The following is a 26,131-nucleotide window of genomic DNA, read 5'->3' as shown; positions in this document are numbered from 1 at the left end:
ATATTCAAAGGTACCACTCATGAAAAAAGTAAATTACCACAGGAAATATATTTCCGCTATTTCGCTCTTAAAATTACACCCAATTATAGGTTGAATTCAATCGAGACAAATATTTGTTGCATTCTACATCTTATTTCATTTTGCTTATTGTTGAATATTTGAATAAGCAAACTGATCCGCAAGCTAATAATTAACCTAATAGTTGGCAAACGAGATAAGTGCTCTTAAAAGCTACCTCTGCTAAATTAATTTGTGCTCGGCAGAGAGAGCACTGAAGCGGTATGCGAGCCCGAAGTTGATAACTGTTATTTAAAAAAAAACAAAGCTAAGCTAAATTAACTGAAAGCGAATGCCGGTAGATCGTAAATTCTCGTATTTCATTAGTTTTGGGCGCGTCTGTGAAATGCCGTTTGTGATGTTAAAAAGTTGAAACGTAAATGGGTCAGTCAACCGGCCAATAGATGAGTATGCAGTGGCGTCACTTGACCAGCACTGGAGTTGTGCCAGTTTCCGCGAGCTTCATTAACTTGATTAACATGAAAGGGTGGGCATGTTGATACTAGTTTACCGGTAATAAAATCAGCATTTGTCACAGTTAACTGAGCAGACAGCGGTTTTAAGCGCGAATAAATTAATTTTGCTTGAGAAAATTCACACCATGCCAACGCTTTGTGCGATTTTAAAACGCGCACAAATTTAAAACCCTAATGGATATTCGAGTGCAGCTCGTGCTGGCGTGACAGCGTTTGAGCAGCATGGCAATCGACTGCGAAGTGCACCAAACACAAATGGAAATGTGCGCAAACTCGCCAACACAATTAGTCCAGGCAGGCGGGCGCCCAACGACTCAGTGTTGCCACATTATTTCTATTTTCATTTGCTACGCTTTTCATGCATCGGTTGATGTTGGTGTACACAAATATTTATTGTAGCTGTGTGGAAATAACGCAACAAAGAAGAGTGTAAATATATAAATACATAAAATGAACTAGAAATTAATTAAAGCAATTGATAAAAGATACTCCGACAGTACGGCGGTAGCTACTGTGCGCGCTTGGCTTGGCCAAAATCCAAATATATGCGAACAACCAGTTTAAGCCAAACTGCATTTCACTTATTGACGTCGCGCGCGCCCGCGTTTGGTGGCGCGTTGTGAACGCAATTGGATTTTGGTGTCAAAACGTAAACAAAGCAGCATTCAAAACGCAAAAGACCAACAATTTTCCCCCAAATACGCAACGCGCATCAACAACTATATATGTGTGTGAGTGTGTGTATGTGCTGTTGTTTGTGAAAAAAAATCGTAGAACGTTTTCGTATTGAGGCTGCAACAGTTTCGATTTGTGGCGTGCATTTAGCAATTTGTTGCGCGACTGGTTTTAACCCACTTCCACCGTTCTGTTGCTAAGTATTCCGCAGCCTTCTGCCATTTAAGTACCTGTTTGCCTGCCTGCTTGTCTGCTGAATGTTCGTTTGCTTGACTGGCTGCCCAATTGCTTTGCCTTATAGTCGGCTGGTTGCCTGCCAAGCGGTGGCTATTGAGCACAAACGTTCTTCTCGCCGAAATCTCAATCGAGTGTAAATGGCGCACGTTCGCATGGCGTATGGTTGCGAATAAAGATAGCGCAAATTACATTTAGTCGAGTGTATGAATTTAAAATTAGCTGGAAATTGCTTTAAATGCGCAATGACCAAAAATGAAGCACTGATAAATAGCGATGCCTTTCGGTGCTAGGATTAAGCTCCGCAATGTTCTTCGGTTATTTGCTCACAATAAACTGAAATTAAAACTCAAGTATTATTTACAATAGATTTGCTGTGATCATATGTCTACTGAGGCGATATAACCATAACCGGCTATCGCTAGGTGCGTAGGAAAGCCAACTGGTATCTGAAAATCAAATATATATCAATATATGTACATAGGGTATATTATATTTGTCACGAAGTTTGTAACACCCAGATAGAAACATCACAGACCATATAAATATAGTTATGTAAAAATGGTCAGTATGATGAGCTGAGTCGATTTAGCCGTGTCCGTCTGTCAATTTGCCCGTCTGTCTGTATATACGCGAACTAGTCTCTCAGTTTTTGAGATAGCGATCTGAAACACACACGTTCTTTCCTGCCAAACTTACTCATTTGTCATAACCGTCGATATCGGACTACCATAAAATAAAGCTGCCATACAAACTGAAAGGAAAAGTTTTTTATTTGACGAGATATCTTCACGTGGATTGGCGTGGGTTGTTGTTCAAGCCAACGGTATAATCTCAGAAGAAATTGTTCAGAGCGGAATATTATTACCAGCTGTATTATATTATTCGATTTCGCGCTGCTATGTTTTTCAACACCACTGACATAATCTGAATTTTTAATTTGCATGTTTCGTTTATTAATTTTATTTCAAAATTGTTTATTCACTATTTTAGTTTCGATCGAATGCAATAAAGTACAAATATACTTAAGCTATACACAGCATTCAAAGCTGCCAACTCAATTGGAAAATCTGAAAATAGTTTCAAATAAATCGCAAATATAAAAGCGAAGCAAAACCCAGATGCCCAAAAGCCAATTAACTCAAATAATTGGGTAAGCATGCGTTTCTGGAAAACATTTAATTTTTTCTGTTGTAATATCTTATCTAAAAGTTGGTTGCTCATAAATAAATTCATTTGACTTATAGCATATGCAAATACACAGACACCTAACAGTACTGATCTCCAATACTTACTTTTCTATTTCAAAACAAAAAAAATAAACTCAATAAATTTAATTGTGCACGAATCTTAACTTAGTAAAATTTTTTTGTAAACAGAGCTATAAAAACAGGTACTGATAGTATGCAAGAACATATGTTACTTCTATATAACATCAATCATAACCAATTAAAAAAAAATTTTCTTTCTAATAAAAATTTCGATAGTTGAAAATTGTATCATCAAACATGAAGTAAAACTTTTTCGTCACCCTTCTAGTATTGAATATTATGTGATTGCTGTTTTAATTCATCCTTTATTAGCTTAAGTTATAGTTATTCACACACTTTCAAAACTGTAAACTTAAATGTTTTTCTAAATCGAAGAACATGAAAGTCATGCACTAAAATTCTCTGTCATAGTTTTTATTTGGCGGCGTTGAGACTGTGACTCATTTTCAACACACAAATTATTTCAATTTCAAAATTAATAAAGAAAAGAAGCACATACATACAGTTATGGATAAGAGTATGTATTGTATATGAAAGAACATACTCACATAATTACGAATATACATATATACATATGTACATATATATATATAGGTATTATGTCCGAAACTGTGCGATTGAGTAGCGCCTGTGAGTTGCGAATTTAAAATTTAACGCTGAAAAAATAATACAAAAGTAAGGAACCACTAAATACGGGAACGGCCTAACATTAGTTGCACTTCCATTTGTAAGAAATAATGCTCTGTAAAATATTTCGAGGGATTTTGGGATTTTGATGTTATACATACTCAAAAAGTTTTGATTTCCGATTTTATTTTTACAACTTTCGACATGGATTAACTTAGCAACAGTGCATCGATGAACTTAATTAAATTTTTGGTGGTGAAGTTCCACCAAGCACTATTATTTATCGATGGCATTTTGAACTCAATCGAGGCCGTAGATCACTCCAAGACGAATTTTGTGAAGGTCGTCCAATATCAATTGTTGTTCCGGGAACTATTGATGCTGAGTGCAAACTGATATTGTAAGATTGTAATGTGACCTATCGCGAGATTGAGACAAATAAAAGTATTAGTAGGACCAGCATACATTAAAAATTTCATGAACATTTGACTGTAAAAAAAATTTGTTCACGTTGGATCCCACACAATTTGTCGATTGGTCGAGAAAAATGTTAAAAAAACACGATAGCACTGCTTCGAAAAACGTTTATGTCATCGTGACAAGTGATGAATCGGTGTTTCAAGATGAGCCGAATCCAACAAAAATTGTTCGGGCACGAAGCACTTCCAAGCTAATGGTTGCCTATGTTGTTTTTTAGAAAAACTGGACATGTCGCAACCATACCACTAGAACATCGCAGATCAGTAAATTCTGAGTGGTACAAAGCTATTTTTTTGCCACTTGTATTTCAAGAAACCAGGAAAACCAACCGCTGAAGACGGAACTCTTCACCACAAAAATGCGAACTCCCACACATCGACTGAAAGAACTGCATTTTTGAGCCCTCAAAACATCGATTTAATGAGCCATCCAACGTATAGTCTTGGCACCGAATGATTTCTTTTTAGTCCGATACGTAAAAAATTAACTAAAAGGTCAACGTGTTTCGACACTGAAGAGGCGGTTGATGGGTTCAGAACGCATGTTTTGAAGATACCTCAATCAGAGTGGCAAAAGTGCTTCGACAATTACTTCAAACGCAGGCTTAAGTGTATAGATCTTAGTGGAGAATATTTTGAAGAACAATAACGTTCTTTTCGATAGTTAATATTTGTTGTTGTTCTCTAATCCCGAAATATTAAGGTCAACCTACGTATCAGACAGGTAGAATACATTTTTTTGGGTATTTAGGAAATCTATGGACATATAAGCAGTCTTTCATATTGACCGACAGACACGATATACGATGTACGTATACCCCGATTTCATGAATTTTTGTTTATTTTTAAGTATTATCCACAACCGTTATGTGAACTAAACTATTATACTCTGTGCAACATGTAACCAGTGCATACATATACATATGTATATATAAAGTGTTCTTGTTATGAATTACAAGTTGTGAGCAGTCAAATGTTAAGTACATAATTAATTTGACCTCATACAAACAGTTATGTACACACATATAATACAAGCTAATGTAAAAGTAAATAACGCTATGACAATTTTTCACTGATATTAAAACCTAAATTTTTTTTTACAGTATATACATATTACGCATTCATTTAAAGAGAATTATTGAATTTTTTTTTGTAAGAAATTGGAGCATTTGTCCTTAAATTTTGTCACTTTTTTTTTTGTTTTCTAAAATTATACGATGATTGCATACTGTTATTATAGTCTAAAAATACAAATAAGGTAATTTTTTGTTATTGAATTTGAAGACTTTTGATCGGTTTATTTTGAAATGAAGTTTACTTTCTTCACCTTATGCCTTATTCTCTCGATTAATGGACGTAGTTTTTACACCCTCAGCGGTAAATACAAGTAATTGCGATCTAGATATGCGCCATTTTGGAAACAGAAAAGTAATCGCGGGGGATGAATCTAGTAAGGTCTGAGACATGTTTTGGCTGAAATGTAGGTGTTCTAAACTTGGCTCGTCCCCTTCTTTGACTCGTGCATCAGAACTCGAGCTGAGATACCCAAAGCGTTTATTTACGGTTTTATTTACAACTTCTTGCTCCAGTTGGACGAGCTTGTAGGAGCTATAAACATTTCTTCATTCCATCATTGAGAGTATGTCCGCCACTTTCATCATTTTAAATTTTTGTGAGTTCCATGTTTCCACAAAGTTAGAGGCATGTACTCTGATTCATGTTTTAAACAACACGAAACCGTCAACTACATCGAAATTGATAAAAATTAGAGGGCGTACTACATCTGTGCTTATATAAACACATACATATGTATAACTTCAAACTTATTTGTGACATTTAAACTTATTTATAAATGTGCTGAAATCAATCAATTATATTTTATATATCATTATAACGTAAGTTCTAAAAAGAGACTTTTTACACAAATGTCTTGCAGTTTTGTGGTCAATTCAGGCTGTTTTGTATGTTTATATGTGGGTAGGTGGTTTTACTGATAAGTTGGACATGAAAATATGATTGTTTAGCTAACAAAAATAACTGTTTAACAAGTTTAATGATTTGAAGAAAACTGCCCGAGATGTTTACGGTCAACAAAAATTATAGTTGAGGGCAATATATTTTCATAATGAACAATGGAATGTTTAATTTGTAAGCTTATTTTGGGCAAAAACAAAACTAGCTACTTTAGTAGCAGTTAAAATGAATTAAAAATGTTTTGCCATTCATAGGATTTCATTAATAAACTAAGAAATAGTATAAACCTGAGGCAGTGAAAGAAAGAATATTTCAAAGAGAGCATAAAAAGCAGAATAGTTTCAAAATTTGTATTACTTTATATTAAAAAAAAATTTTAGTATGCAAATGATTTATAAAACTGAATTAAAGGTATATGATATTTTCAGGGATTGATCAAAAACTTCTTCCAAAGGCCACCCATCAAACGTCATTCAACAGTAGTTGTAAACAAAGTCTTCCTCTGCTTTCCTTCATTACGTCACGTATCATTGTATTTTTCTGTCAAACTCCTTCCGGAAAAAAGCAACCTGACGAACTATCGAAGTCCGTGGAGTTTTATGAAGAGAGAGGAAGATATATAGATACCTTTGTGTTTGATGAAAATTAAAATAACTTTCGTGGTCCTACTTTTCCAACTAAGAGTCACTAACTCCCCTTACGCTGATTACTCGTAAAATGTTGCCTCAAATAGCAAAGCTTAAAGTGAAAAACGATTAAAATAAAAACAAAAGCAACACACCTTTAGATATACTAGCAACTCTAAAGTGAGTTAACAGTTTTATGTGCTTAATCTTGCACACCTTATGTGCAATTCACACTTGAGGTGTATTTAAGTCACGGCTCGCTCAGCTCAGAATGGCTGAATCAAAGTGCGCGAAGTGGCAATTGTTTGCTGAATTGCGTAGCATTCAAGTGTTGCAAGTTGAAAGCAATTGACTTCTTTTGTTTCAATGTTGTCGCTTTCGTATGGCCACGCTTACATACATACATATATAAAGATGTATGTGCATACAAAATGAATATTTATTTACTTTTATGTGTACTTAGCTATATAAAGGTATTTGTACATACAGGTAGCTAATGGCTAACCAAGTGGTCGCAGTTGAGCTGGTTGTTTTCTTTGTTGCTGTTGAAAAACGAAATAACCAAAGTATTGGAGAAAATGCAGAAGCATAAGAGAATTGTTGCAACACAACTTACACTATTTCTTATCAAAACACCTGCCCCTTTGCTGGCGCAGCTGAAGTGCCACTAAGTGTTCTGAGCGCGTGATTGTTTTATTTACTTCATATTTTCTGTTTATTTTCTCATTTGACATTGTTATGATGAAACTCGGTTTGTTGCAGCTGTGACAGTGGCTTTAAATATGTGACACAAATGCGCTTTGTGCCTCAATAAGGTAAAGAACCTTTTTAGCGCCATTGCACCTATATATTTGGATATTATGATGTATAGAAATGCCTCTCATAATCCAAGCTGATACTAAGTAAGGTAAATAACTGTATATCAAACATTATTTCAAGTTTAAACAAATACATATCCATTGAGTCAAATTGCTATATATCTTATCAGAAATTATTTTGAAAGAGGAGACTTTTCAAGACACTCAATGCAAAGGTTAAAGCAACTTATTAAGTGAAAGAGACATCCAGTGCTGTCCTTATAATTAGAAACTACTTTACTCCCTATAGTTCTGCTTATATTATATATATAATTATGTACCAAATAGCTTTCAAATGCGTTATCATTTTTTAAGGGTTTACAAGTACAACTATATTTTTGCGTCCTTTTTTTATTCAAGAAACATATGTACAATAGTATTATTCAAAGTATTTCGCATCTGAAGCTATAATATGTTCCCATCTTTCTGGCAATTTGTGGCTTCCATCCCAAAAGAACTTGAATGAATCAAGTCAATTTTTGATACCTTGTTGTGATGCGAATCATATTCAAGTGACGGCGTTCTGGATCAAGCGGAGCAAATGGTAGTCAAAAGGGGCAAGGTCTGGGCTATAAGAGGATTGAGCCAAAACCTCACAGCGTCTGTTTTCCAAATAGCTTTTAACCGGTCCTGCAACATAAAGCTGAGTGGTGTCATGTTGGAAAATTATTGCCTCGTGTTTAGTCTCAAAGTCCAGGCGTTTTTCGGCAGTCGCTCGCTTCAATTCGATGAGTTGTTCTCGGTGGCATTTCCCATTAATGATTTCACCCGGTTTTAGAAGCTCATAAAACAATACTTCCTTCTGATTTGACCAAGTATAGAGCATAACCTTGTCGGCTTTGCCGTCGATTTGGCTGGATGACCAGGTGATGAGTCCATTTTTCATTACCAGACACAATCCGATGCAAAAACGACTTGTGCGTCTAAACAGCATTCCTGACATGCAAAACTATCTTTCAATACTCTTGGCTTCAATTCATATGGCGCCCAATTTCCTCGCTTTTGATTATGACTACAAGTATTTGTTTTTAAACTATTTGAAATGGGTGCTTCAGTGACTCCCAAAGTTAATGCAAGCTTTTCTTGTGTTTGGCAACAATATTTATCGAGTAATGCTTTCAGATTATTAGGACGTTTTTCGTCTTCCAAGCTGAAATCACTACTTTTAAATCGAGCAAACCACTTTTGGCATGTTTACTCAGCTAGAGAAAGTTCACCATAAACCTCCACAAAAATAAAATGACTTTCGGTTGAGGTTTATTTCATAGTAAAGTAATGAAGCAGAACTCCCCGCAAAAACATTTTTTAAGACACAAAGTCCGTCATAAATGAAAGAAAATAATTTATTGTTGTTTACGCTTCAAATGAATGACATAAACTGAAAAAAGCGCAAAAGGACAGTAGCTTTCTAATGTATATTCGAAATATTGAAACAATGGAATAATAATCTAGTCGTAGGCCCAATATAAAAACATTATTTCTAGCATTTACTTCTTTGTGTATCTGAAAACATTTCATGAATATTTAAAGTATTTTTGTTGTTGAGATCACACTTTATTATACCAAAATTATTACAATTAGGCCCACACCACACCAGAAAAATCCACCACAGACTATGATAGATATGCACACGTGTGACACGGTTTTCTTAGTGTACCTGTGGGAACGCCTCATATCACATACTCATGTTGTTCTATCAGATCTTATTATTCTTTAACTTAAATTCGATAGAAAAGTATTTAATTTTTATTTAACGTTATTTCCTTTAAACATTTCCAAAATACTCCATCCGCTCGTTCCTAATTTCTTTGATAATTCGGTTTATTGTGCAATGCAAACTCCTTCTAACGTTCGGAGGTTTAATTAATGTAAAAATTTAGACTTTATTTCATGTAAATGAGGTAAATCAGAAGGTCCTATAAATAATTATGTCAATGACTGCAGTCTTTGTCTTTTCTGAACTGAGCTTTCTGACTGCATTTCTAGCATGATTTCAAATCCCTGATTTCTGATAAAAGGACTTACTTGCAAAACCAGCAACAAAATTATCGAGTTGAATTCAGAAAAAGTATTTCTAATCTATCGGTGTTTGATACCTAAGCCTATTAAATTAATGCCAGTTCGATTGCATAGCTTCAAGTCCTTTCATTTCGAAAGTTTCGAGTTCATTGTTTTACAAAAAAAATATATTGTATATTTCAATATAAGTTATCGACAATGTATACGTTTTTATGAACGTTTAATGCCATTATTGTTGTTTTTTATTAATTTGCTGTGTCGATTGAAAATTTCGAGCCAATTTTTAAGTGTACTTAACGCTAACGAATAGCTGTTGACAATCTCGTAACGAGCCGGTAAATATCGAACACTTCCTATTGCCAAAAGCACTCGTGCTACGAAGCATGTATGGTACATATGTATTTATGCTTGTTTGAGTGCTCAAATGACACTACGGATGCATCAAAAACAAGTGCCAGCGTGGTCACGATGTATGGTCATTACCGTTGAAGATGGTTAAGAGCACAATTTTAATTGCTCTTCATATGTTGTAAACACAATTACACCACTACGTACATATGTATATGTTTATATGTTTATGAATAATACTTAAGCATAGATGTGTTAATAGCATCAGTCCATGTGGGCTGTAAGTCAGTTTATGTGGTCAGCAAGTGTTTGCATGTAAGCTCAGCAGTTTTAATTCAAAAGAAAATTGTGAACATGACATACTTATGTACAAAGCCTGGATTGTAGATTTGCCTAACAAAGTTTCCTCAGTTTTATTTCCAATAAAGAAATTTATCCGGCTTAGTTCTTTTGATTTACTTTGCTTTTTAGTAGTTGTATAGGTCACTGTTACTATTTAGCACGCTGGTCTGCTGACCAACTGTCGATTGGGTTTGCCTTTTCACTTACTTTTTCCACTCTCTTCGCTTTGTGGTTTACAGGCTGTTAGAGTGTTTTCGATACAGAACAAGTCGCAGTTCATTGCACATTCAGTGGTGGCGCTCAAGCGGTACAAACAATATATATCTATTCTGTAGTAGTTCTAGAAATGTATTAATACGTTTATACGAGGGTGGTCCAATAATTATTTAGCCTACAAAAGAAAATTGAAAATTTTAGAAAAATGAACGATTTGAAATTTTGCACAAATCCTTGTCGGAATTGGCTACCACTGTTGCTGCCATACAAACTAACCGATCAAAATTAAGTTCTTGTAAGGAATCTTTTGTATTTGTGAAGGATATTAACTTTTACTTTATTCGTGGATAAAATGAAACTACGAGTCTGATTCTGCTGAAATTTTAACAGTAGTCGTCTACGAGAATATACTAAAGGATAGTAAATTTCGCTTTCGAAAGTGACGCTATTTGTTGGTAAAGCTAAGTCATTATCATACCGCTCTCATACTTACAGTTGCCCACAAAGAAATAGGAGTGACGAATTTGGAAGCGTGAGTGAATTTTTAATAAAAAACATGTTTTATGTAAAGTCTCAAAATTTGCACAACACATTCACTCATGATATATAAATTTTCCATAGTCCATATGTTTCAATTGAACGTAATAAAAATTTGATTCACAGTTTATGCTAAATAAACTAAAAATTAGTTTCACATAAAAACAAGAGTATTCTATGTACAATAGTACGAAAAATTCTAAAAGTTTTAAATTTAAATGATTTCAAACCTTTACTGAACGTTAAAATAATTCATATTTCTTTGAATAGCTTTGGTTTTTTTAATAACACACTTCCTGGAAATAGAGACTATGAGATCTTGGCGACGTTTAAATGATAATATTTTCCAAATCTCTTTTACTAACTGCCAGAAATCACTCGAATTTTAGTTGGTTAGTTTTCGTTTAAACTTTTTTCATATCAGCTCTGAAGGTTTTTATGGGGATCGGGACAGGAGATTTGCTTTTTTTCAAATTGTATACGATCTTCAACGTGTTTCTGTTTTAAAAGCAGTCCTTTTCGTGGATTTTTGGTTTAGTGACAATCGCCTACACAGAGTTTCAGTATTAACTGATAAATTTGCTGATGCTCCTTACTGACGCAAAAGCAATAATTTTGCAGTAGTGTCATATATTGAGATCGTCAACAATGGATGTTTGGCGCTTTCGCCCATCTGTTTGATTTGTATTCCTATAATTTAAGGCATTTGTCTGCCTCCATTTGGGCACAATATCTTTCCATTTCTTGAATCTTTGCATACGTTTTTCCTAGTTTTCGATGTCTTATTTATCCTTTACCTCTGTAGAATGCTTTCCTCTACCCACTGATTTAACTTACCATAAATAATTCAAATTGCTACTAGATTATGGAGCTCTACTTACTTTTCTAATTTTGCGAATATTTTTAAGTTAAAGATTATTTTAGTAAGGAAATGTCTAACACTCCTTTTTTTTGTGGAAACCAATTTCAAGGGTCTCCGAGAAAAAACTCAAATACATTTTTCATATGATACTACTATTAATTTGTGGACAATTCTATATAATGTGATATCTGTATACGTTTTGTTACCAGAAAGCATTTTTCAAAAATCTGTTTTGATATTTTTGGCATTATTGTTTTGATTTTATTATTGTTATTTTTCTTTATTCATGTTTTTTTTAGATGGATATAACGTGTGTTGTAGAACTTTTGACTGTCTGCCTTCTCAACAAGCTTCTTACTCAAGCATGTAAAGTTTTTTATTGCATCTACTAACTTTTTGTTTCTTCTTGCTTAGCTGAACTTCGCTCTGATTTGTCACCAATTTTTCGCCACAAAAGCGCAAATACAAAAGGCAAAGCCCCGCACATTCTTGTACTCATGAACTTAATCCTTGCAGAAAAAGTAAACAGCGACCGTTAGCACATTCGGCAAAATAAATAAATGAAATGTACACAGCTGTACGAATGAATGGGTGAATAGGTGAATGAATAGTTGACGAGTAAAACACAAAAGATCGGCAAAGCTGCTCGTTTGTTTGCGCGCAATGTGGGTCAACGCCGAATTCTACTTTATTCGCACATTCACCACTTTTAGAATTTCGTAGATTTCCAAATACATACTATATATGCCTACATCTAAAAGTGTGCCCTATCTCCTGCTTTTATCATGATGGAAAATATCTGACATTTTGTAAATTCGTACCTTTTCTGGCTCTTGTGCAGCAAGCGTTGCTACTTGGCTGTCTGCTGGTGGTGACATTGCACACATTTTCTTTCCACTTTACACACAATAATATAATATTTTACGCATACATGCCTTATGTACATATTTATATGTACAGTGCACTGTTGGTGATATTCTTTCTATGCTCAAGATTATTTTTGCTCGCTGGGTAATGAACTCTTACCGTGTTGATGGTGGGCTTTACTGCGCTGATAATGTTTGTTTTGTATGCTTTATATTATATTATTTTAGTTCAGCAGACGAGGTTTTTACAAAATAAGTAGTACTTTGTGCAAGATATACATAAGTATATCAGTAAACGTAAATTTCTGTTTAACTGGTTTTTATTGTCATCAGAAATTCTATAATTAATTCTAAGTAGTATGTATATTCTCTTCTAAATTCTGCTCTTCGTAGTATGATATGTATCTTGACAGCTGTGAAAGTAAACATATGTATATGTTTGACTTTTATGTTACCTACAACAAACCCAGAATTCTTTTCATACACAAAATATCATATAAATTGCAATCTAATTAAGCCGAAATCTTTATAATTTTAATAATTTTCTGTACTAAACAATAAATTATTTAGTTATGTTCTTAAAGTGTATATTAACAAATTATTTGCTATGGAAACCAATGCATTGGCAGAGTGAGTTGCACTTTTTCACTGTTATTATACTTTTGCAACATGTTGCTACAGAGTATAATAGTTTTGGTAGTTTTGTCCACCTAACTTTTGTTTGTGTCCCCAAAACTAATAGAGTTAGATATAGGGTTATATACTTATATATAAATGATCAGGATGAAGAGACGAGTTGTAATCCGGGTGACTATCTGTCCGTCCGTCCATCCGTGTGTACTTGTTACGCTGTAACTTGAGTAAAAATTGGTACACATACATATTTCTTGGCACCGTAAGAAGGTTGGTAGATGGGTGTAATCGTACCACTGCCACGCCCACGAAACGCCATTAATTGGGCACCAATAAATTGTCATAACTAAGCTCCACAATAAGATACAAGACTGTTGTTTTTTTGTATAACGAATCACATTAAGGAGAGGCATCCGCAGTTTAATTTTTTTTTAAATGAGCTTGACCCCGCCCTCTAAACCGCTGAAACTGTAATAACCAAATTCACTCAGGATAAATATATTTAGCACCCCTACTAACAGAATAAAAATGGGTGATAACCTCGTCCACTCCCCAGAGGCTTTAAGTTTTACACGTAGGATTTTACAGTTAAGCTGAGCCACCGCCCACCTTTAGATGAAAACTCATATCTCGGGATCTACTAGACAAATTCCAACCAAATTTAGCAAGTAACATTACCTTCACATGCCTATGTTGCAGTCGATGTTGATGGTTGTCCCGGATTAACCCATGATTTTCTCCGTTTAAGATTCTTAAAATAAATCAATTTTTATATTGCCAGTGACAATTTAATGCAAAACTGATTTTCTTTCGTTCAATTCGTACAATCGGGACTAGCCCTCAGTTTTCGAGATATCGATTTGAAATTTTGCACCCGTCCTTTACTCACCAAGAAGCTGCTCATTTGTCGGAACGGCCATTTATCGGACCACTATAACATATAACTGCCATAAAAACAGAACGATCGGAATAAAGTGCTTTTATGGAAAAGCTTTTCATTGAACGAGATATCTTCAAGAAATTTTGCATGGGTTATTGCCCAAGCCAACGGTGCAATCTCTAAAGAAATTGTTTAGATCAAGTTACACTAGCATATAGATGCCATACAAACTGACCGATCAAAGTTCTTCTAAGGAACCTTTTGTATTTGAGAAAGGTATTATAGCTTTGGTGCGACCGAAGTTAACGCTTTTTTACTGTTTAGAGATGATTTGCTACATATGTCTTCCGGCCGTAGTTACCAAGATATGTACATATTAGTGCGAGAAAATGCTTGCACACACATGCAGGTATTGTAAATATGTGATATGTACTTTTTGCTATGTACATATATTATATGTCGCCTTAAAGTTTTATTCGTTTTGTCCTCCTGAGGGCATTGGAATGATAATCCACTCGCTACATCCACCTGTCAACAGCTTCAAACTTGTACTCACTTGCGCTGAATCATCTCGGCTTCTGCTTCGGCTTATCTGGCTGTCTGTCAGCTAGGTTTTGGGCCTTGCTCGCTGTCATTTGCACACACATATCATTGTGGTTCGCTGTCCTCCTCGACATCAATTCTGTGGTTTGGTTATCGTTTTTGTGTGCTTCTTTTGGGCAGCGATTTCCAATTTGTAATAACTTTGCTTATACTGTATTTGTTTGTCGATTTGTTGCAGACGCATGTCTGCCGGCTGCCGCTTGTCCCCCTGTCCTAATCGTCCGTGATTCATTGCTAGAATCGAGTGCTTTAAGTTTAAATTGTGGTCGAGCGCGTCTGTGGTCGATGGGGGTGCATGAGTAATGCATTATTTATTTGTGCTCCGATAGTCGCTGACAATCCGTTGTTGCTGCAGCTGCTATTGCCGACAGACGAAAAACTGGGTCAAAAGCAGAGTGAATTTATGTATGAAATGAAGTGCTGCAATTGGCTAGTTGAAATTCTCGGAGCTGAAGTAAATAAACGTTGTGTTGATTTTCATTTTTATGGCTCTGTTAATAATTGATTTTTGATAACGCTGCAGAAATGAATCACCTGTACGCCCTGTGGGCTCGCGCCCGACCGGTGCGATATGCATTTTGTGGCTGAAAGTTTAATTGGAAAAATTAAATAAGGTTTTTACTCGTAACGCTGATTAACTGTTTGCTTGCCTCTTCTTATTACTGCATATTTGCATTTTAGTTTTATTGAAAGTGCAGTTTATAGTGTGAAAGTGAAGTTTTTGAAGCTGCTTTTTTTTAACTTTATATTAGAACATTTATTTATAAATAATAAAAAGGTCCTCTACTGCTCCAGTGATTTCGGCCTTCTCCGTGGATGAACCCTAAAAATGAATAGTTCTCATTAAACTAGAAAATATTCTCCGTACAATAATACAAATAATTAAAAATTGCAAAGTGGTGGCGTTTTGATAAAAAAAAGATATATCAAAAAGTAAGGGACTATCTCACATATATACCGACGGACATGACTAAATCGAACTTAAATTAACCTTAACTTTATCTCATCTAAACATTGTGAGGCACATGCCTCTTGCTGTAGTCTGCACACACACACCCACGCTCTCAACCATCGGGCAAGCTTAAGGGCTTTCATAATAATGCCCAACTGGTGCCATAAATGCCACTTCCCCTGACAGTCATGCGTGTCAAAACGTACTAACAGAAAATTCAATAAAATAAAATGCCGATAAAGGAACAAAAGGCCAACACAAAGTGGTCACCGGTGATCAAACAGAAAATTAATTCAATAAAGCAAAGTAGGTGTCATCCCAGCACCGACTAAACCGTGTTTACAGTTGTCTATTAGTTTTATTTATGGTTTTAACATATTTACATATATACACATGTAGTACATACCTTGTAAATGTTTGATGCGACTTGTTTGGTGTAAGCAATGTTGTGGTAGCGCCTGTAAGTGCTCTCGTGTTCTGTGTTATCAGCAACATTTATCAGCCGAACGGGACAATTAAATATAATTTGTTGTTGCTATAAATAAATTAAATTTGTCAACATGTTTACATATTAACAGAACCGATAATAACTCGTCTACTCCAAGTGAGCGTAGCTCTTTACATACTTCCTTTTCAAATTTTATTTGCATAACTATTTATTATTGTGTTGTTGCTTATTGCAAATGCAGTACTTTGTTGCTAATTAACCCTTATTTGATCTCTTTAATATTTTATTGCTATTTACTTTCATGTCATCTTCGTCTCTATTAGTTCCTCCGCTCTCAATGTGGAAGCTTCATTTTGATTGCGTTCTCAAATATTTATTAGAGCTACATATGACTTGATTTGTATCTGTTCATTAGTTGCCTGTCATCCATTTGTTGCACATCGCTACACGCACACTTCATTCATAAGCAATCAAATATTGATTTACCATACTTTATATTTATTCGTATTTGCTGCTTGGTGTATTCGTTGGACCGTTCATTTACCTCACAGCTGCACGTACTTATGTAGTATGTATATATTGTACATATGTCTGCAGTTATTAATTGACAAGTTCAGTTTTTATGAGTTTGCATTGATGTCAATAGATAACTTCCGGCAATCTAACGTAGATTTGATGAGCAGCCTTCGAAGTGAAAACTGATTTCTAAATGTTTGCTTTGTCAAAGAACTGTTGAGCTTCTTTCTGGTATAAATGAAGTACTTATGTAAATTTCCTTTAAATCTTTTTGTATATTGAAATACTTTTTTAAGTGACTATATGTATTTTCAGGAAATTTGGCATAGATTGTTGCCTAAAGCAAGGGTACAATCACTGAACAAATTGTTATTCGAACCATTATAGCATATAACTGCTATCCAAACTGAATGATCAAAATCATGTCTTTGTATGGAAATTTTTTTTATTTTAACTATTATCAGTTCACATATTCGATCTCTTCTAATATTTTAGAGGAGAGTGTCGCAATTGAAAGTCTATTATAAATTTACTTGGATTTACTTATCACATTTGTAACAAATCGTGATTTCATATATTGTGACTTTTCTAAAGCCTGTGACAAAGTGTTTAACTCATTCGAAAGTTTTAAATACTTGGCTTCAACCATATTTTCAACAATGGATCTCTTCAGTCTTGAAGGACAGGTCCAAAACGATATGGGTTATAAGCAGGGATAGGCACGACCACACTCCAAACGACTCTCACAAAATGTCATTGTATTATATTAGTGCGTTTAGAGTGTGACAAAGCGAATCAGCGGATCTATGACTAACTGAATATGTGTACGTGCAAATGAATGTATCAAAAATATTATTATTTTAGTTTGAGTGGCAATTAAATTATAGTTGGATAATTTAGCATTTAAAAAAGGGACTATATGATATTTTATCAGCTAAAAATTAGTTTCATTACATATGTACTTACGTAAAATATATATACATTTGAACATTAATAAAAACTACAAAGTAATTAGCTTCTCACAAAGAACTTTTCAACTAGCTTTATGCACATTATAGGGTTACTCTTATACAAAATTTAATGTACTTTAATAATCGGCAATTTATGAAAAATTTTGGATTCCCTTGACCCCTAGCTGATTTCCAGGAGGCCCTACGAAAAAAAGGTGTCTGACGCTGAGGAAGATTCCTCTGCTTAAAATTGTCTCAAATGCAAAAATTAAAAAAAACAAAACAAAAAAAAAACGTTAAGTTCGGCTGCACCAAAGCTATAATACCCTTTATAGGTGTATTTTTATAGCATAAAAGTGTATAAAAAGATCTTTATGAAGATTTTGATCGGCCAGTTTAAATGGCAGCTATGATCTATAGTGATCCGATCTGAACAATTTGTTTGGAGATTGTACCCCCTTGGATAATGATCCATGCCAAATTTCATGAAGATATCTTGTCAAATAGAAGAATTTTCCATACAAGGACATGAGTTTGGTCGGTCACTTTTATGACAGCTATATGCTGTAGTTGTTTGATCTGAACACGTCGCGCTGATGGTTTATATTATATTTATACTATATAGGATCTCCGAGGTTTAAACTTAACATACTCTGCTGAAGATATTTATAATTATTATTACTATACATAAATACAGGTATCGATCGAGGGTCTACATACATATATCTTTTTTTGATTTTGAAATCCACTAAATTCTAAAGTAATTTAATTTTATTTTAGAATTTTAGTATGCAGTTCACAATATAATCTCTATCTCCTTATACTAGTAGTCTGAAGCTTACAAGGTGCGTTCCAAAGTAAACAGGACTTTTAAAAAAAGAGAACAAATGGTTTTATCGGCAAAATCAATTAATTTTATTCAAAATAGTCTCCTTCTGCTTTAATACAGCTTTTTGCACGGTCCAAAAGCATGTCGAACGAGTGTTTTAGCTCGTTGCCCGGTATGGCCGCCAGTATGCCGGTGCAAGCCTTTTGAATGGCCTCCACGTCTGCATAACGCTTTCCTTTCATCACCATATCAGGTGAATACGGGGAGTGGTTGATTGTTAAAATGTATTTTTTGGTCAAATAATCGGCCACAAGCGTCGATCGATGAGACGGCGCATTATCGTGCAACAAACGCCAACTTCCATCCTCGCGATATTCGGGTGGAACACGTCGAATACAGCGCACCAAACGCTTCAAAACTCCAAGGTAGAATACCGCATTAACGCTTTGGCCGGGTGGAACAAATTCTTTATGGACAATACCCTTGGAATCATAAAAACAAATCAGCACTGTCTTCACTTTTGACTTCTCCAGGCGCGATTTTTTGGGTTTCGGCTCGTCCGGCGCCTACCATTCAGCACTCTGGCGTTTCGTTTCGGGATCATATTGAAAACACCACGTTTCGTCACCAGTCACAATCTTGTAAAGGAAGTTCGGGTCTTTTTATGCCTTTTTAATGATGTCCTTTGAATGTTGAGTTCTGAACAATTTTTGGTCGTCAGTCAATCACCGCACCGATTCGCACCGACAAAAACATACTGATACTTGAAACGCAATAACTTCACTTCCAATAGATGAAATGTCTTGCAATTTTTACTGGAAGTCGATAAAAAAGGATAGCAGATTCTAACGCACTACTTTACTTTTTTACTGTTTACTTTGGAACGCACCTTGTATTAACTCTCCTACTTTTACTTTACAGTCTTAGGAAATGAAAGTCTCAAAATAATTTTGATATTGAATTCGGTCTCCTTCGATCTTCGAGAAAATAAAACTCTCCAGGTATAAACAGTTGGTTCTGGTCATTGACTTCAAAACTTAGGGAAAAAGAAGACGGTAGGTGGCTATGAGCTCAATATGAAATTTAAATTCTAAAGTTCCCCTTTTTGAAGCCATTTTTCGCAATTCTTAGTATTTAGGCTTAATTTTCATATCTGAATCAAGCACACTTTTCATACTCGCGTCAATTTCACTTACTTTCATTCTTCCATCATTCACGCAAACTCATTTCAATTGCAAAGTTTCCAACCCAACTTAGCTTACATTTAGATATTCAGCTAAATCAATGAACAACAAATTCACAAACGTAAAGAAGTCGGAAGAACTGAAGCACTTTAGCGGCAGCTGCATGGACTACAAATACGTAGAGACGGTTGCTTTCATAAATCCGTTACATTTGCGGAATGTTTAAAAAAATGTTCTCTAAACAAAATGACATAATGTAGCTGGGATATCAAGTCATAAACACGAGTACCAGCCAATTCCGCATGTAGGAAATAAGCATTTGGCTTCAACCGACTCGACGCGTAACGGACGTGTCTCAGTGCCGTTTGCAGAGAAGCTACATAATGTATTTTGTGCTTTGTAAAGCTTAATTGTTTTACGCTTGGAAGCTAGCGAAGCACCGTGTTAGTGAATATTTATTTGACACTCGTGCCACACACATGGCACGCAGTTGTGTACGAACTTCTACTTTTAGTGTTTTACTTGCCTCCACTTTGCTTAGCTTTGTCTGCCTCCACATCAGCACATGGACATCTTGTTCCACTTACCATACACACGCCACAGAATTTTACTACAATTATCGCAATACAAATCTTATTAATTGCTCTCAGCTTTTTATTTCGCTTTCGTAGATGGTCATGTGGTATTATAGAAAACATAAAAAAATTAATTAGACATTTGCCTATATTTGGTTATATGAATATATAATTGTACATTGGTGAAACACAGAAAATCACGCATATTTAGGAAAACTTTAGGTATTGAGAATTTTTATTTATTAACTTGATTAATTTTTAACATAAACGCTTCTTTGGCTCGGTTGCTGCCACAAGACTTAACTAAATTTAGTTATTTTTGAGTAGTTTGAGTAAATTATTTTCACCATCTAGACAAGTTTTGGCCCTCTGATCACACTTATCTGGACATTGGATTTCTTTTTTACTTTCAAGGCCCCCAAAACGATACAAGTTTCCTTCTAGTAAAATCTCTAACTCTATTGAATCTGGATATTTTCGTGTTTTGAAGACTCTTGTCCCATTTAATATGGTTCTCACCACTTACCGATTCAAGGTAAACCTTATAATTATAGTGAGACTATACCTACATATTATATAGTAGATTCATTTTATCGCATGCTTCCGGTGAGTTACGGAGCTCGCTATAAAAAAAAAATAAACACATCGTGACCTTTTGAATATGCTGGGGCCTTATCAAGCCATTGGTTTTCATCAATGGTGTTTTTTCCCATCAGGAAATAGTGTCTTATCAAAACTCGAAAATCATTGTTTTCCATTGTAAACAAAAGTAGTCGATGTAGGGTTACTTTGAAACCAATGTTTTGAGAAGTTTTACTAAAGGGTGTTTTTTTCGACATGTGGTTTTCAAGAAGAAATAAGTCGCATATAATTTAATGCTATGGCCAAAAATTCAGTTTTATTACAAAGATAAGGGTTTGCCTAATTCGGGCTGCGTCGAATAAATTCCAGTCGAGAGGACCAATTTACGATCGCTTTTTGCAGCGATTGGGGCCGCATGTCAGGTATAACCCGCCGAATATTCTCATCCAAGGCGTCAATCGCCTCGGGCTTATCTGCGTAAACAAGGAACTTCACATAACCAAACAAAAAATAGTCCAGCGGTGTTAAATCGCGGGATCATGGAGGTCCCACCACAGGCCCACGACGCGAGATAATGCGCTCACCAAAATTTCATTCAATAAACTGATTGTTTCGTTGGCTGTATGTCATAAGCGCAAGGTCGTCCACAACAACATCCTCCAATTCAGGCACGAGAAAGTCATGAATCATGGCTTAATATATATATGTATATAAGCACATATATCCCCATTGACTAATATTTTGGCCGGCTTCATTTTTGAAGAAACTCGAATTATTCCCTCATATTATGGTTGGTTTGTTTATTATAAAAAGCCAAACCAATCTCAGTATACAGCTGTCAAAAAGAGCAATAGCGAAAAAAGTATTGCGTCATTAAAGACCACAAGGCAATTATAGATATTTTTGTTCGTGGAGAGATCGCTCGTCAAGGCAAAAACTTTCCGGCCCATGCCATGTATTTATAATTCGCCCAAGTTTATTGTTAAATATTTGTACTGTATATGTTTAAGTACCGTTTTATTTGTTGTTACATACGAAAACTGCAGTAAAAGACAATTGCAGAATGTGAGCAATTCAAAAGCGACGGATGCTATTAATTTATAAATATTTCACTTAAGTGGTCAGCAGAGATTTCTCCATTCTAACATGTTTACATTCATAATACACACTCGAATGTTTGTATGCCCCACTTCTGGTTTGTTTGTCTTTACCATTATCTTATGATTGAAAATCATAACAATCACTTAACTTAGGCGCTTAAGTGTGCGTATCCGTGCGCAGGGGCTGGCCAATTGGAAATTAGCGGGAGCTAAACAGAAAACACAGCTGGAGCCAGGAACTGCAGCCAATTTACCATTGAATGTCGTGCGCCAAAATCTACTTCCGCGATTTTGAATGACATGCAATATCTCGGGCAATAAAGCCATATACTTACAGTTGTAGTAGGAAACAGTGAAATGGTCTGAGCTTTTGAAAGTGTATTTCCTTAAGTCGAAGTTTGTACTCTTATTATATGAAAGTCCATATTGCAACCAATAAAATTTGTTTATATAATTTCTTAACAATTCCAAATTATTTTTAAGTAAATAAGTAAGTTATATTAAACTCTTTAATTAATCAATTAATTACTCTCTTCTCATTTACAGAAAGCGTTAAATCCATACTGGGCCGTCACACAAAAATTCTGGTCAAATATATGGTTAAATTGGAGACGAAAGGTGACAAAACCGAAAACCGTGTTTTGGTAAGTATGACCTCAATGCTAATATTCGCATTCATTAACCGTACATATTATATAATTTCGCCTACCCCCCTACTGTTGTTGTTTTCTGCTGATTCGCGTAATGTGAAAATAGAGTTGTAACGCCTAACGCGAGACCTTGCCCGCCTTGTTTATGTGTCGACGACACTCCCAGACGTCGGTATTTCATTGTAGGTGTCATATTCTCTTCACCTGTCTTGCAGTTGAATGTCCACATATGCGTATATAACTGTATGCATAACAGACATGCATGTTTTAAAATTACACTCATTACCCTGTAGGGAAAACCATAATACTAAACAACAACTTTTTCATATAAGTCTTGAACTATGATTTTTCAGTTCAATTATTGTAAGTCATTTTGTAGGTGTGCTGATTTTAAAGAAAAAATCAGTTGGGTAAAAAGAAAGTAAACTATATTTAGAAGGCAATAAAATACCCTAATTACAAATTTATTTGCCATTATTGAATATAATCAAAAAGTTTGGTACTTTATATTTATTATTCTTGATTACTTTTATCATAATTTTCCTTTAATTAATAACAATAAATTGAATTACGTAATGTTGACCTTGTTAGGTTTCTCAATAGATTAACTCAGTTCGTATGATGTCTTCTTCATAAATATTTAATTAATATACAATAACAAAAATAAATTAGGTAGGTAGAAGAAAAATATGTCCCAAGTCAAAAAAATTAAAACATGTTTGAGTGTTTCAAGAATGAAGACAATGCCAATATAATTTTTCATTACCAAGAAAGTCATCCAAAGAGAGTGACAGAAAGAGTTATATTTTAAATGGTCAAACAGTTTTTAGTCGCCATTTTGATAATCACTTCCATCTTTTAAAGTTCTTTACCGTATACTGGATACCTATAAGAGGTCTTAAAATTATTCGAATAACCCGAGACCCGATTATTCGAATATCTTTTTTGTAACCGTTTGTGCGAATATTAACCGAATAGTTGTTCTGCTGCGAGTTTTATAAATGATCCAAGCACCTTTTGTTTTTTGTTCTTTTTGAATGAACTCTTACTCTTTGAATAGTCGACAATGAACGGTTAACCGAACAGTTGAAAATGAACTTTAAATCGAACAGTCGACAACTTATCTTATGACTATCCGGATAGTGTTAACTGAATATTATTATTCAAATAATACCCTATCCAGTTAGTCGATTAATCGAATACCAAAAGCTCTAATACATACATACTATATATTTTTTTCCGATTTATGTGTAATTTAAAACTGAACTGCCTTTTGGTACCGGTACCTATTAACTATTTTAAGTGAAGTTTTCAATCACAATAAATTTTAGTTCTAAAATTGCCTTTGTTCCACAAATTTTTAAACGAGCAATATCTTAACTCACTTCATCTTCACTATTTCCCTTGGGGTCATTTCTTACACATAAACTATGGTATTATTTGTATTTATGACACTTCGCGCAGCCAACCCACAATTAAATTGTCATTAAGATGACATGAAAATGCGTTGACACATGTTGAGTTATTTGATATGTCAGTTGAAATTTACATGGGCATTCAAACGTTATTTGTACGACTATATACATATGCAAACATAAATATATATAAAATAGCTGTAAATATAGTATTTGATTGTGTGTACTGTGTCATGGTTACTCTCCGGAGGTGCCTATCTGTGTGCTTGCGGTTAGGCGTTCAAAGAGTTGCCTCGCCGAATGCGGTGACAAAATGAGTGCAGCTGCTTCAGCAGCCATTAGCATGAACCAGAGCGGTATACAATAACAAATATATTATATTTATACTCTCGCAACCTGTTGCTACAGAATATAATAGTTTTGTTCACCTAACGGTTGTTTGTATCACCTAAAATTAATTGAGTTAGATATAGGGTTATGTATATATAAATGATCAGGATAATGAGACGAATTGAAATCTGGGTGACTGTCTGTTAGTCCGTCCGTCCGTCCGTGCAAGCTGTAACTTCAGTAAAATTTGAGATATCTTTATGAAACTTGGTACACATGTTTCTTAGTACCGTAAGACCGTTGGTATTTCAGATGGGCGTAATCGGATCACTGCCACGCCCACAAAATGCCATTAATCAAAAACAAATAAATTGCCACAATCAGATACACAAGTACTACTTTCGTATACAGGACCACATTAGGTTGGGGCATCTGCACATAAAATTTTGTTTTAAATTGGGCGTGGTCCCGCCCCCTAATAGGTTTAATGTGCATATCTCCTAAGCCGCAACCCCGCCCATTCCCCATATAACGGTACTGTTAGAAACTACTAAAAACGCAATAAATCAAGCAATTAACACGCCAGAGACATTAAATTTTATCTCTCGGATGGTATAAGGCGACTTTATAGGAACCGACTTCAAAAACCTATATCTTGGAATCTGCTTAATTGATTTCATTATAGTGTGAAAATGGTCGAAATCGGATTACAACCACGCCTATTTCCCATATAACACCATTTTACATTCCATCTGCTTCTTTCACTTTCCACTATGCAAATCAAGCAACAATGATTGTAGCGGAGTAAACCTTTGCGTGAATGATGCGTTTAAAGTATGCCACCTTGTGATCAAAAATTGTCTAAATCGAACCAAAACTGTTCAAGCCCCTAGGTACTGAATAAGTTAACCACAGTGCCTATAGCTGACTTTTTACCGAAAATATCGGTCAATGTGTGAGATATATAATTGAAATTCGGAGAGGATTGTTTCCTGATAATAGTATGTCAGTATGTCAAAAATGAATTGAATATTCCCTAAGCCCCATATACCTAATATAAAGAAATTTTCGAACTTCCAGATGACTTTATCCGCATATTTTAGCAAATAAGTAAGGTACCTTAACAAAATTTACTGGAAGTATAATATTGGATATACTATACTTTAATGCCGAAAATATTTTATGTGAAATTGGTTCACAAATTACCCAAATTATCATAAACTACATATATTGATTTTCTTTGTTCTAACAAACCGTATGCATCTGAAGGTATTTCCCTGGCTTTGATCCTTGCAAATTGCGAGAGTATAAAATGTTCGGTTGCATCCGAACTTAGAACTTCCTTACTTGGTTTTACTTGTTTCACTGTGTTAAATTTTTTTACAATTCATTATTATTCGTGTTCTTTTCTCAGAATGTTGCCTTCTAGCCTAAAAGAAGTGCAACATTTTCTGCCCTTCTCAAAACGTAAGAGTTTTTCGTTGCTGATATGTATTTTTTTAAAGAAAGTTTCTCTTCTAATTAGTGTAAGTTCACACACGGACTCTTTTGTAACCCAAACCAGTTTATTGTGGGCGAGGGGGACGACGAGGAAAGATGAAGGGACCGTACCACTTGTGCTCGTGTGGCACGCTTTGTGCTCTTGTTCGTAACAGTTCGCTGCTACGCAATTCGTTTTGAAACACATTCATGGTAATTCCTTGCAAGCAAAATGTGAGCCCACCATCCCAACATACAAATAAAAAACTCGTCTCCAGTTTTGGGCTCTTTTTACTCGTGTAAACGCACAAGGCGACACCAAAAGAGAATTTGCCAAAAATGAGCGACAAGAGAGTATTGAAAATGAGTCGGTTGGTATTTGTTTATCCTTTTGTGATGAAAAAAATTGAACAATTATATAATGCCATATAATGAGGCATCGAAAAAAGAAAACGCTATTAATTTGAATGTTTCACCCATCTTTTAATCACACCCTAAGAACAATGCTTTTCCACACTTTCGGAGTTCCCTGAAGCCCT

The 26,131-nt window shown here is 34.9% G+C and overlaps 1 protein-coding gene across 3 annotated transcripts in view; it reads left to right on the top strand.

Annotated features, from left to right (window-relative positions):
- LRR (Leucine-rich repeat) overlaps positions 1-26,131 on the top strand; it is a 77,131-nt gene that overhangs the window by 6,413 nt on the left and 44,587 nt on the right. For all 3 annotated transcript variants that reach the window (XM_036362615.2, XM_036362607.2, XM_036362611.2), the window contains exon 2: positions 22,265-22,362. In XM_036362615.2, the coding sequence (XP_036218508.2) occupies positions 22,265-22,362 (98 nt within the window). The remainder of the gene's footprint in view (positions 1-22,264; positions 22,363-26,131) is intronic.

The sequence above is a fragment of the Bactrocera oleae genome, chromosome 4 (assembly GCF_042242935.1).
Source record: "Bactrocera oleae isolate idBacOlea1 chromosome 4, idBacOlea1, whole genome shotgun sequence".
Classification (NCBI taxonomy): Eukaryota; Metazoa; Arthropoda; class Insecta; order Diptera; family Tephritidae; genus Bactrocera; species Bactrocera oleae.
The sequence above is the reverse complement of the archived record's forward strand: the minus strand, read 5'-3'. Positions and strand labels throughout refer to the sequence as shown.